Source organism: Ovis canadensis, chromosome 1 (genome assembly GCF_042477335.2).
Source record: "Ovis canadensis isolate MfBH-ARS-UI-01 breed Bighorn chromosome 1, ARS-UI_OviCan_v2, whole genome shotgun sequence".
Lineage (NCBI taxonomy): Eukaryota > Metazoa > Chordata > Mammalia > Artiodactyla > Bovidae > Ovis > Ovis canadensis.
The window spans coordinates 277,507,577-277,521,400 of NC_091245.1; the positions used below are offsets into that span (position 1 = coordinate 277,507,577).

General features: G+C 50.5%; 1 protein-coding gene across 6 annotated transcripts in view; it reads left to right on the forward strand.

Annotated features, from left to right (window-relative positions):
• Positions 1 to 1,842: 1,842 nt before the first annotated feature.
• The window catches only part of PLCL2 (phospholipase C like 2), a 212,637-nt gene continuing 200,655 nt past the window's right edge, over positions 1,843 to 13,824 (forward strand). For 2 of the 6 annotated variants that reach the window (XM_069568723.1, XM_069568733.1), the window contains exon 1: positions 1,863 to 2,227. In XM_069568723.1, coding sequence (XP_069424824.1) covers positions 1,928 to 2,227 — 300 coding nt within the window. In that variant the 5' untranslated portion in view covers positions 1,863 to 1,927. Of the gene's footprint in view, positions 2,228 to 2,309; positions 2,382 to 4,849; positions 4,973 to 13,824 lie in introns of those variants that run through there. The other 4 variants (XM_069568763.1, XM_069568752.1, XM_069568774.2 and 1 more) reach the window with 4 other exon arrangements.

Sequence of the window (13,824 nt, forward strand, 5' to 3'; positions counted from 1 at the left end):
ATCAGAACCAAAGCACCCCCCAAGAATAACAGGTATCTGAAGTTGCTTCAGAGGCAGGGAAGTGGATATGTGTATGTCTGGAAAGCTGCTTTCCTGCTCGGAGGCTCCTTCGCAGTTGGCCACAACATCGTGCCAATGGAAGCAGGGTCTTTAAGTTCAGCCCCCAGCGGACGGTCAGTTTCTCCTTCGCGCCCTGCGGGAAGCGCAGTCCCAGAAAAGGAAACACACGCGCTGGAGAAGCGCTGGGGCGCGGGGAGAGGGCTGGAAGATGCGGCCAGGGGGTCTGGGGTGGAGAGGGGAGCGCCGAGCTGGCGATGTGGGCCGTGTCTGGCTCCAAGGGTGGACAGCAGGGGTGTGTGTGTGTGTGGGGGGGGCGACAAAAAGAGACAAGATCGGGGTGTTCACGCTGCTGACTCGACCTGAAATCCTGGGGGAGGGAGGAGGAAGGAAGACCCGGAGGGGCCTGCTTAGCGATCCAAGTAGGGTTTTTCTCCCAAAGCGGAGGCTGACCCTGGGCGCAGGCCGCGGACCAGCGGGCATTCCTGGCGGCCGGCTCGGGGAGGGCGCTGGGGGGTGGACGATGTGACGAACCCCTGGGGCCCCGGGCTGGGCTCTGCCCGCGTCCCCGGCTTCTCGTCTCTCGCTGTCCCCTCCGCCGGCCCCAGCGTCCTTGCCACGGGTTGACCCCGCTCACAGATGCCCGGTTCAGGAGAACCGAGCCGGTTTCTGCACGTGCAGCGGGTCTGGCCCGCGGAGGGGGACCCCGAGGAGAAGGCTCTGGGGCCTCGTCCCGCGCGCAGGGCGGAGCCGGCCAGTGGCCTGCTCGCTCGCGGCCCCTCGGGGCGCCGGCGGCTGACGGGCGGTTGCCAGAGCTCCGGAGGGGCCGGGGGCCTCCGTCGACCCTCGGCCGCCCACCGTCGCCGTCTGCCGGGCAGCGAGGTCCCCGCGGCCCGATGAGCCGGCCCGGCGGGAGCGGCCGCGACGGCGGCGACCTGGAGCGGGAGCCGGGCGGCCGCGGTGCGTCCGGGGAGGGGAGGGTCCCCGCGGCCCGCAGGGGGCGGCGCGGAGCCCCGAGGAGGCGGGGGGGCGGGCGGGTCCCGGGCGCCCTGCCCGCCCTGCGCTGACCCCGGGGGTACGCGGCGGGCCCGGCGCGCGCCAGCATCGGCGGGGTTGGGGTCGGGGGAGACGCCCCCGCCCGCCCTGGGCCGCGGGGGCCTCGGGAGGAGCCTCCGCGTGGCCGGGGCGCGTCGGGGCGCCCGCCGCTGCCCCGAGCCCGAGGAGGGCGCCCCTTCTCCCCCGGGCCGCGCGGCGTTCTTGGCGCCCGCGGCGGCTCGTGTGCCGGGCGTTTCCGTCCCGGGTGGAGCGCCGGCTCGGGGCGCCCCGTCCCTCGGGAGGGCGCCCCGTCACCGGGGTGGGCGCCCGGTTCCCCGCGGTGGGTCCCACGCGGTGGGTGCCGGGTGTCCCCCGCGGTGGGTGCCCCGTCCCCTGGAGGGCGCCCTGTTCTCCGGGTGGATCCCGCGAGGTGGGTGCCCCGTCCCATGGAGGGTGCCCCGTCCCCAGAGAGCGCCTCGTCTCCCGGGAGGGCGCCTCGTCCCCGGACAGTGCCCCTTCCCTCGTCGCCCCGGGCCGCGCGCTGCCCGCGGCGCGTGTGCCGGGCGTGTCCCCGGGCCCCGGGCCGCCTGACAGCGTCTCTTTTCTCCCCCTGCAGGAACCTTCCGATAGTCCCGCCGCCGCGGCTCTGACCGCGCGCGAGGCGAGCCCGAAGCCGACAGCACATCGAAATTAAAAAAAAAAAAAAAAAGAAGAAGCGGAAGAAGCGGCCGAGGCGGCGGCGGGCGGAGCGGCGGAGGAGGGGCCGCGCGGCCCGGGCGGCGGGGACGCGGGGACGCGGGGACGCGGCTTTGTGCTGGCGGGTCGCGGGGCGCCCATGGCGGAGCGCGGCCGGGGGGCCGCCGGCGGGGCCCTGCCCTCCTCCCCGGGCCCGGTCCTGGCGGCCAAGGGCGCCCTGCGGGCCGGGGCCGGGGAGGGCGGCGGCGGCGGGCGGCCCGGGCCCGGGCGGGCGCACTGTGACAGCGCCGGGGTCTCCAACGGAGACTGCAGCCTCGGCGCGCCCGGGGGCGAAGCCCGGGTCGGCCCCGCGCTCGCCGCGGCCCCCGGCCCGGCTGCCTGCCCGCTTCCCCGGGACAGCAAGCCGGGCGGCCTGCCCCGCCGGAGCAGCATCATCAAGGTAGGTGGGAGAGGGGCGCGCGTCGCCCGCCCCTCTCCATCCGGGGGCGGGGGTCCTTCCCCGGGCGGCAGGACTGGGAGGCTGGAGGGGGAGCCCTCAGCTCCCGAGAACCGGGGCTGCGCCGGCGGCGCTGCGGGCGGCAGAGCGGGGACCGGTGCGTATGGCGTTTGGGGAGGATGGAAAGGGGTGCAGGGGAGCTGTGCTCAGCCCCCTGGGACTCGGGGCTGTCACCTCTGCAGGGCTCGCCTGCAGTGATGGCCCGGTACCTGCCCGGCAGGGCACCCTCTGCCAGCGGTGGCCTTGGCTGGTGGAACAGACCCCCTGCCCGGTCTCTATTGTATGTTAAAGACAGTTGGTGATCATGTGAAACATTTTCTTAAGAATCGCAGGCAAGCGAACAGAGATTCTTCAGTAGGGTTTTCTTCCTATGGGTCTGTAAGTTGCCTCTTGCCAATGACGAGACTCAGAGGGTGCACAAATCCCTGGTCAACTCAAGAGAAATGGAGTAGGTTTCTGAAGGTCCAGGCACCTCTCAGCTTTCTTAGGGTCAGACGCTCTGGGAGATTACAGTCCTGCGGGGTTTTAGTCTTTTGGTTGCTGCAGCAGGCAGGCCTCCACTTCTGTGGAAGTTCTTTTGGGCAGTTTGCTTGGTATTGATATATTTTTGCCTGGTGTTATTTGGCAGAAGGAAGTCAGCGTTTGGTGCCTCTTAAACTCCAGGAGTAATACTAGGAACTCCTGAGTTTGTGGTGGTTTCATTCGAACATTATTTTCTGGTCTGCAAGGTAAACCTATTTCTTGTGACATGAAGTGAAAAAAATAAATGATCCACGAGCTGATCAGATCAGAGCCTTTAGGCAGGACCAGCTGTTTCTGCTCAAGTTTGGAGCAAATATGAAAACGTTGCTTTCTGAAAACTGAGAGGTCACCGGGACAGTGAGCACCGAAGCACCGTGATGGGCCTGCACCCACCCTTCCTGTGGGAAGGAGGGTAGGATGGGCCCCAGTGAAGAGGACTGGCACTTGGGGTGTTTGAAACTTAACTGGACCTACAGGGACCTTCTGAGGAGCGTGTCAGTGTCCGATGGTGCTATCAGCTTCTGCACTTATCTGGTGAAATATAGCACCTTGCAACTCCATGTAACAGGCAGTTGTGAAACTGCTTTTTGCTTTGTCATCTGTTTGCCCAGTTTACCTCTGAGAAAGGGCACGGTTAAAGGACTTAAAGGTCAAGTGCATGGACCATCTGCAGGAGGTGTTTAGAGCTGAACTAAGGAGAGCAAAGTGGATGTTTGCTGCACACTCACCTGGCTTTTAGTGACTTATATTTTCTTTTACTCTGTCGCTTGTGTTGCCATGGGAGTTGCTCTCAGCCAGGCGTGGTAATCAATCCCATTGACAGAGTTACGTGTCATACCTGGTTTTATTGGTTGCTAGATAACTTGTGGTGATTTTTGCTTTGTGGTGGAAATTCCAGAGAAGGTGCAAGCTCATCTTAACGCCTCTGCCTCAATATTTTTGGAGGGCCTGTGTTTGCACTTCAAAAAAAAAAAAAAATTCAGATTTTATTGGTGTCTGCAGTGGGGTTCACAGTGTAACTTATTTAATTATAGCAGCATCTGTTTTAATTTTACATTCATGGGAGATTAGGAGGGATGGTTTACCAACATTTCTGATATGTGGAATTGAGAACTTGTCGGTAGATATTCTTTCTTCTTTGAAGATTGTAGAAGCACATGGGGAACTGATTAATTACGCAGAAAGCAATGGAAATTTGAAACTTACCCAGGCATCGTCATCATTTTTCTTCTTTCTAGTGAAGGCAGTTGTTCCCTTGTTCTCAGGTGAATATCCCTTGACATTCACTGTGAGGAAGTTAGGGGTTCAGTATATTGCTTCCTGAATGAATGGAGAAATGGTAAGAAAGTACATGTTTTTTCTAGGCTCTTTTAATTTCTAAAATGGTTGGTTGGAATTTACCAGTCTTATCTTATTTATTGTCCTCTCTCTCCCAAATTGACTCCTTTTTCTTGCCTCTACTTTCAATGTGCATTTTCTTAATACCCTGTAAGACTATGGAAGTAGTGTTGAAAGTTGCTCAAGCCTGGGTTGGAGGGCAGGGGTATGCTATATTTAAATAGGTAATTACTCAGTATCTACTGCCTTTCAGTTGGCGTCTTGAAGGATCCAGCTTTTCGAAATTTAGCGTGTCGTTTTCCTAAAGACATGGCAGCCTAATAGAATAAAGAGATTTTTTACTTTAATATCAGATTTCATAAAGCAGCAAATAGTGCCCAGATGTTTTTGTCACATGAATGGCAGAATTACATTTCACTTTTGTTGAACAGGTAATAACTAGCTTAGCAGGAGCGCGTGTGAAGGAGCAGTGGTGATCTCTCCTTGGTTTCTTTTGAACAGCGGGATGGATGCAGGCAGGTGATGGAATGGAGAGGCAGTAATATACTCATGGGCCTGGCGAGGATGGGGCTTGAGGGGATGGCACGGAGTCTGGGTGCTCACTCCTGAGCAGAGGCCGTGTGGGTGGGTGCGCGCGTCACCGTGCTGGGCTATGCCTGTTTTTGTGGCTTCCATCTAGTGCCTTACAGTCTTGACCTTCCTCTTAGGTGGGGACCCCCAAGTGAGAGAGAGGAATAACAGCCGAAATGGGATAAACAGTGGGCAGAGGAGGGGACTGTTGCTGAGTGCTGGACATATGCAGAAATCCGCTGAAGGCTGACCAGAATGGTATTCCTTATTTAAAATTATTTCTTTGGAACTCCATCTGTTTTGTAAATATGGTGTTGAGAAAGAAATTGTTACAAAACTACATTTTCTGCCAAAATAGATGCACAGATTCCTACTAAGAGAGCTCCTTGCTTATGATAAGAGTGTCGGTGGAAATTCAGAGTGAGCAGCCTGGTAGGACCTTTCAAGTACCTTGTGAAGAAAAATAAATCATGGAACTCATCACCAGACTTTTCTACTTTTCCTTAGCTGGTTGAAAATAATATTACACTTTTTTAGATTTTTTTTTTTTTTGCAGAGGTCCACTGCTAGATTTTTAGGGGAGAAGTCATTATATTTGTCATCTTAAGTAGTCTAGTAAACGAAAACATCACTTTCATTTTCTCTTTCCGTATTTCATCACACCATTCACTACAATCCACGCTTTATTTTGAAACAGTTAATTTGGTTAATTGTTCAGATGGCATTCTTTTTTTTAAAAAAAAAAAAACAACAAATAGCTCCATCCTTTAATTCTAGAGTTTGATCTAAAATTATGAAGTGGCATTTTAAGTCTTGGATTTTTTTTTAAGTTTTGAAATAAATAAAGTTTAAATGTCCATTAGTTTGGGTGGTTTACTTTAATCAAAACTAATTAAATATTTTGGATGGCGCATCAGAAAGCATGCTATAATCTGCATAAAGTAAAATTCACTCTTGCTGCTGCCTGGTTCTGTGCGGCTTGACCATCACACGCGGTCATGTAACGGCCGCTGCAACCAAGATCTGGAACGATTCTGTCGCCTCATACATTTCTCCCAGTCTCTTCTCCTGCCCCGTCCCAGACCACAGCAGGTGCTGATTAGGGTATTGGTAAAAATACGTTGGAAGTGTAGCCACTATGCTATTTTGGTTTTTAAAAGTGATGAGAGCAGCCACTGTTTACTAAACACTGTTCATATGGGCGAGGCACGTGAGAGAAGTGTTCAGCTGGATTCTGTGGCCTGGTCTTGCTCCAGCCTCGGGGGCTGAAGGAAACCCGCGCTGGGGGGGCTCGCTGCTTGCGGCGGAGCTGGTGCTGACTGTTGGACTCCGTGGGCATGGCTGCACGTTACGCTGGCGGTGCTAACTGTTTTGTGTAGTTGAGGTAGTATTGGTTTGGGAACACCAGACTTGATTTTTCCCCTTTAAATGTGGGGGATTCTGGAAGGGGAGAAAGCATGTCACTTTCTGCTGTCAGAAGTTGACAGATAACATAGCCAGCCAGCTGTCTAGTCCAGAGCCTCCAGTTTCACTGGGTCCAAAGGTTTGGCCTTGTCCAAGGAGGCAGCCCGTAGTTTCCCCTAGTATCTTTGGTTGTCCCTATTAGAGTATCACGGTGTGTAGGAGAAACTTACAGTAACTTGCCGCGAACATGGATTCCCTACACCTTGATGCTGAGCCCCCAGCGTGGGAAGGCTTTTCACATCTATTATGCATATTTAAACAAAATATTTAAAATGTACCTTATGGTTTAAATAAACTAGACTCTCTGCAGGCAAAACCTGGGCTATATTTCTCTGTTCTGCCTAGAAAGCCAGCACTCAATAACCCTGTTTTCTGAATTTTATCTGAAAAAGTAGTATCTCCATTTGACTTTAGACTCTTTTTTTTGTCTGAATGGGGGCCCCCCGGGGGAGAGCCTGCTGGGGGAGGCAACACCACCCAGCAGGCCTGCAGGTGTGTCGTGAACATTCGGCCTGCAGGTGTGTCGTGAACATTCGGCCCACGGTAACTGAGTGACAAGGTGGGTTTGTCTGTAGACAGGCCGCTGGGGTCGTTTAGGTCAGAACCATCTGATGGCCCCTTGGCTCTGTCTGATGAGCCTGGCCTGGCTCCCTGGCTGCTGGGAGGTGGTGCGCCAGGCTCAGCCACTCAGAGCCTCCTGCACGGTTCAGAGTTCAGTTTCAGAAGGCGTCAGGGGTGTTCCTTTTCAGACACTCAAAGCTGCGTGCCCCCTTTGCGGCCTGCCTGCCCTGTCTCCCAGCCTCGCCTCCAAACACTTGTGCTGGCCTCCCGGTGCTTCTCGCCAGGTCCAGAGGCACACCGACAGGAAACTGTCTGGTTTTCTTTAATTGCTGCTTTTGGCCTCTCAAGTGAGTTTCTTAGAATGCTCCCTCCCAGAATCTGTTCAGTCCCTTTTATAGTTCTCTGTGCTCTACAAGGGGTCTAAACGAGACTGTTCTTTTTCACTTTTGCTTTTGCTTTTTTTAATGCTCAAGTTCCCCGTGCCTCAGGATTTGACAAAATAGGGCAGTGCTATCTGTAGCCCAAAGGCAGGTATAAGTGGAGTGTGAACATACACGTTTCCCTTCAGACTCTTATCTTACACCTTTGTGTCCAAGAAGAGACGCTGTGCTCCTCACTAATGCTAACTTTTGGCTGTTATTATTTGCTTGTCTACCAGACCTCCGGATGAGTTTAGCTATTTTCTTTTTATTTCAAATGAATGGATTCTGGCGTACAGGGCGTATTCAGATATTTTTACCAGTCAGCCTCAGGATCTAAAACTGCACACGGCCTGGCGAGCATTTTCCTGTTGATGATAACGGTGAATCGAGGGTGTGGTGCCTGACACGGGTGTGTGTACTGACTCCGACGTGTCAGAACCCCCGGAGGGGTGTCAGAAGGACCTGTTTCCCTTGTGTCAGAATAATTCCATCCCTTAAGGGGACTCAGAGCATACAGTGACTTGCGCTCAGCTCCGGCGACAGCTGTGTGAGCGGGCCCGTCTGCTGGCAGGGCGCTGGGCACCCACCTGCCTCAAGGGGCAGAGCAGGGCGGCTGCAAGGCCTTGCTGGCCTCTGGCGCGTGGTCCCGTGGCGGGGACTGAGGCCAGACCTGTTCCAGGCGGGAGTCTCGGCCGGGCTGGACAGGCAGACCAGCTTTTGCTGTGCTTCGATTGATGGTGCGTCGCGGGTAGTGCCCTTCTTGCAGGTTGAGGGTTTCTGGCAACCCTGTGTCCAGCAAGTCTCTCAGCGCCATTTTTCCAACTGCATTTGCTCATTTTGTGTCTCTGTGTCCCATTTTGGTAATTCTCACAGTAGTTTAAAAACTTATTATTATATTTGCCGTGGTGATCATGAGCAGTGGTTTCTGATGTTGCTGTAATTGTTTGGGGGCATCCCACTCTGCACCCACGTTAGACAGTGAACCTAACCCGTGTTGTGTGTGTGTTCTGTGTGTGGACTGTGGTGTGTGTGTGTGTCCTGACTCTTCTCTCTCCCTCCCCTTGGGCTTCCCTCTTCCCTGAGACACAGCAAGACTGACGTTAGGCCAGTTAGTAGGCATGCAGTGTCTGCTAAGGGTTCAACTGAAAGGAAGAGTCACATATCTCGCACCCTGAATCAAAAGCTAGAAATGATTCAGCTTAGTGAGAAAGGCATATCAAAAAGCCCAAACAGGCCAACAGGTAAGCCTGGTGCACTCCAGTTGTGAATGAATGCAAAGGAAAAGTTCTTGAAGGAAATTGAAAGGGCTGCCTCGGTGGACATGCAAAGGATAAAGTCAAACAGCCTTCTTGCTGGTGTCGAGAAGGTCTGAGTGGTCCAGACTGAAAATCAAACCAGCCACCACACCCCCTTAATGCAGAGCCACCTCCAGAGAAGGATCCTAATGCTCTTCAATTCCGGGGAGGCTGAGAGAGGTGAGGAAGCTGCTGAAGAAAAGGCTGAAGCCCTGAGGTTTAGGGAAAGACGCCGTCTCTGTGGCCTCAGAGTATGAGGTGCAGCGGCAAAGGGTGGTGTAGGAGCTGTAGCAAGCTCTTCAGAAGATCCAGCTCAGGCAATGCAAGCAGGTGGATACACTAAGCAACAGATGTGCCGTGTGGATGGAACAGCTTTGTATAGAAGAAGATGTCCTCTAGGACTGTCGTCGCTAGAGAGGAGAAGTCACTGCCTGGCTTCAGAGTTTCCAAGGACAGGCTGACTCTTATTAAGGGCTAATGCTGCTGGTGACTCTATGAGGAAGCCAGTGCTCATTTACCATTCCTGAAATCCCGGGGCCCTTAAGAATGATGCTAAATCTACTCTGCCTGTAAATGGAACAACAAAGCTTGGATGACAGTACGTCTGCTTCTAACACGGTTTACTGAATATTTCACGTCCACTGTTAAGACTTACTGCTCAGAAGAAAAGATTCCTTTCTAAACATGACTGTTTATTGACAATGCATCTGGTTACCCAAGAGCTCTGGGGGAGATGTGCAGTGAGATTCATGATCCACACTTGTCAACACAGCATCCATCCTGCAGCCCATAGACCAGGGAGTAACTTCAGCTCTCAAGCCTTACATTTACGAAATGCATTTCGTAAGGCTGTTGCTGCCATAGAGAGCGATCCCTCTTGATGGATCTGGGCAGTCAACAGAAAACCTTCTGGAAAAGAGTCACCATTCTAGACGTCATGAAGGACACTCGTGATTCATGGGATTCATGGGTTCAAATACCAACATTAACAGGAGTTTGGAGGAAGTTGATTCCAACCCTCGGGGAAGACTTTGCGGGGTTCAAGACTTCAGTGGAGAAAGGAACTGCAGAGGTGGTGGAAACAGCAAGAGAACTGGAATTAGAAATGGAGTCTGAATTGCTGAAATCTCATGATCAGACTTGAGTGGATGTGGAGTTGCTTCTTACGGATGCGCAGAGAAAGTAGTTTCTTAAAATGGAATCTAGTCCCAGGGAAGATGCTGTGAAGGTTGCTGAAATGACAAAGGACTTAGAGTATCACATCAACTTAGTTGAGAAAGCAGCAACAGAGTTTGAGAAGAGTGACTGCAAGTTTGAAAGAAGTTCCGTGTGGGTAAAATATTACCAAACAGCGTCGTGTGCTACAGAGAAACTGTTCATGAAAGGGAGAGTCAATTGGTGTGGCAGACTGCATTGTGTCTTATTTTAAGACATTGCCACAGCCACCCCAGCCTCCAGCAGCCACCACCGTGACCTGTCAACGGCCATCAACGCCGAGGCAAGACCCCGCCACCAGCAAAAAGGTTACAGCTCGCCGAGGGCTCAGATGATGGTTAAGCTTTTGTTTTTAAACCAGTAACATATTTTAAAATGAAGGTATGTACATATTTTTTTAGACACAATGCTTTTGTCCACGTAATAGTCTACAGTATAGTATAAACGTAACTTCTGTATGCACTGGGAACCAAAAGATTCCCGTAACTCTGTTTATTGTGATATTCACTTTATTGAGGTGGTCTGGAACAAACTCACAGTATCTCCAAGGTATGCCTGTATCCCGAGGGTCTTGATCTGTCCTCAGGACACACATTGCATGTCCAGATTATTTGGGGGGCAGAATACTGGCGGGAAACTAGAGGGTGTGAAGTTTGGTGCTTGGATCAGATTCTGGCTCCCTCTCTTCCTTCCTGTTGACCTTGGGCAAGATATTTAAGTCTGTGTGTCTACTTAATCTGTCTCTAAAATAGAGATAAAGAAATCTCCCCTGAACTGTTGTCATGGAGATTAAATGAGATGATGTACGTGAACTATTCAGAGCAGCATGTGGCCAGTGATAAACACTCGATAAGCAGTCCCCCCATATGCTTGTTTTTCTGATTTTTAGTTTCTCTCGTTTCGAGTTGATCCTGAGATGCGCAAACTCATTTGGCTTCCTTTGAAATGGAGATCGCTAACACTGCCATCTCCATTTTGAAAGCTTTATAGTTTTGAGATAGAAAGAATGTACCCCAATAAACTTCGCAGACGTATCCTCAAGATGCTTCGCGAGTGACTTTAGTTTCGGTACCTTTGGAAATCTTGATACATCATTATAATGGAGCACATACCTAAGTAGCTCCACTTCAAACGTCGGAGGGCGCTGGACATTAGTTTTCTTGAGCCAAGCACCCACGTGTCTTGGTTTGCCCAGGACAGTCTGGATTTTACACCTTTTGTCCTGACGAAATTGTTAAGAGTGCCTCCTTCCACTCTCGAAGGGGTCCCAGCTTGGATGATAAACAAGGTGGCCGCCCTGCTTATCTGCTTCTCAGGAGCCCTTTGCAACACCCTGTGCTGAAGCCCCAGGAAACGGCGCTCTGTGCCTGAACCTAGCCTGCCCTGGTCTCTCTCTTCTCAGCTCTAGTTCTGCCCCAGGGCTTGGCTCAGTCACCCGTTGCTCTCCGTAGACTCTGCCTCCCATCTGCCCTCTGCCTGTATGCTGATGCTTAATGTATGGGTCACTCACCTTATTCACCTTGAGCTTATGAAGACACTTAGTTTAATGTCTTGTGGAAAGCCTGTATTTAAGTATATATTTTTCAGCGAACGTGTGCCCTGATGAATAAGTGGGCACAAATGACGTGACTTACCTTGGGAGTTTGAGGAAGATGTTGTTTAGATGTAGCTCCAGCTGGTTTCGATTGGAATATAAAACTCCGTGGGCTGTGTATTTCAAAGAAGAAATGTATATTTCATATACATAATTTTGGAAATGGAAGTACCTTCATTTAAGTTGGATCCGGGACTTTGGTTGGTTCCAGAACTGTTCTGCGAGATGTTAATATAAATGACCTGTTCCTTTTGTGCCCCTGAAATAAGAACAGATCTTTGAAATTTTCTTTGGACTTACGTTCTGCTCACAGAGTTTAAAAAGCATGGCGGGAGAGCTTTACCGTTTGTTAAGGCATTTAAATACAATTTTTGGTATTTGGTTTCGTTGATATTTTTGGTTTTTGTTGAAGAACTAAATTGCTTAAACTTTCATCGCCATTGTTACTGTACTGTTCAGAGATATCCATTGGAGGTGCCTGCTGTATAGCGTTAATAATAAAGAAGAAATGCAGAAAGGACACAGCGTACTGGGCGCCAGAGCTGCGCAGGTGGAGCCTTGACTCCCTCAGCATATCGTGCCCCCCGATGCTGACATGACGTGAGCGGCTACCTTTCCATTTCGTTTCTACCTGCCATTCGACCTTTCACTGCGACTCAAGGACTGGTGAGGATGAGCTACCAGGACACGCGCTTGTCTCACACAAGTCGCCCCTCATCGTGGGGGAGCGGTTGTTGGTCCCTTTTTATGCGCAAGGAAGCCTGTTCCTCAAGTTGTGAGGGTTTCCAGGCAAGATGACGAAGCCTGCGGGGCTGAGCCAACGCCCAGCCCGCTGCGATGGACTTGGAAGCCCACGCTCTGCCTGCCTTTCTCCCTTTCCACTTCATCTTCTCTAATGTAGACCTGACATTTCCCTTGTTTTCCTGTTTGTCCAAGCTGTTCGGGTTCCTCAGTCAGAGTCAGTTCTACCAGTCCTAAAATATACGGCTGATTTTTCATTAAAAAAGCTGGACCTCTTGTAGCTGAATCTTGAGATGAAGCCAGCGTGGCCCAACCAATAAAAGGCTGTAGCCATAGTCTAGTCGTCCACCCCACAGGGTCATGTAAGATCTGCAAATCAGAGTTTTGTTCTCTCTGCTCTCCTTTGATGGATTTCAAAGCTTAACAGAAGGGGATCATTTCCTTTTTTTTTTTTTTTTCTTTTACAAATTTGAGTTACACTTTTTAGGGTCCTGGAAGTTAAAGCAGATAATAGTAACTATTTGTTTTTAGGTGAGTTTTTTTGGGGTGACATCTATCCCTACTATTGTTTTGGGATTGTCAAGTAATTATAAAATTTCAGAATATGCCTTTAGCACCTTCCTTGCTGTGAATTCAGTATTCAGGCATCTTCTTGGAGTACAGTGAATATATGGATTTGGGAATAACGGATATTACCACCCCAGAAACTGAGCAGCTGGATTTAAAAGTGATTAATAATGTAGATTCATGGGATTTTTAGAGCGGAAAGAGATCATGTAAAATTCTTTTGTAGTTAGAGATGCACAAGGCCATACTGATCAGTACATTTAGCTTCTAGCTATGGTTGAGTTCATCTATTTGCATATTAGCATAACAGAATTGGAAAAAAGTTGTTATGTAATACTGCAGTATGTGAGTATTAATGGCACAAGATGTGGCCTTCCAAACATCTATCTTTGAGAATTTGTTTTTTTGCTATAGATAGCCGTGTGTGTACACATGGTGCGCTCGTGAGAGCATATACTCTGAAGGCTGTTTATAAATAGGAAAGATGAAGAGCAAACCGAATCGCCTAGTGGTGGTTGGCACGCGTGCTGTCTCGTGAGAGACTGATGGGCGGCAGGTGGCTGCGCTCTAAACTGAAAGTGCCCAGGCTGGGCAGCCTGTTTTTATGGAGGTTGCTGATGAGGCTTCTGTTGCTTTTGACCAATTAGTGTGGCCACAGAGGGATAAGTGACCTCGTTTGCAGCTACCATTAGAATCACAAGCTCTGTGACTCTCTCCATACAGTTCCCTGCTACTTGTGATTTTTTATCTTCCTTCTAAGCGCTGATATCCTGTGGGCATAAGTAGATGTAATTTTTCTAATAGTTAAAATGGTTTACTGTTTGTTCTTGGAGGAAATACAGTGAGTTGCTTAGGCTTTTATTTCTATTAATCCATGCTAATAGATTATATTAAATACAAATAGAATTATTCGGAGGTTTTCATATTGGAGCTAATAGAATTCTTGATGTAATATGGGTTTAAAGGATGTGTTTGTCTTTGGAGTTTTTGGTGGTTTGTTGGAAGAGATTTACAGGTTCTTTGAAGGCCTTCTCTGGCTTTTTTATGTATATTCCCATAAATGTATTTTCTGTACTTTAAAATGGTACTTGAAGTTGAATTGCTATGTCATAAAATATGTGTATATCCCGCTTCAGTAAATATTATCATGTGGTTTTCCTGACAAAATCAACTGACACACCTATCGGGTTACGTGAGTTCTAATTGCTCTAAATGCCTCCTAGTTCTTGGCATTGTTGGTGGTTTTGTTGT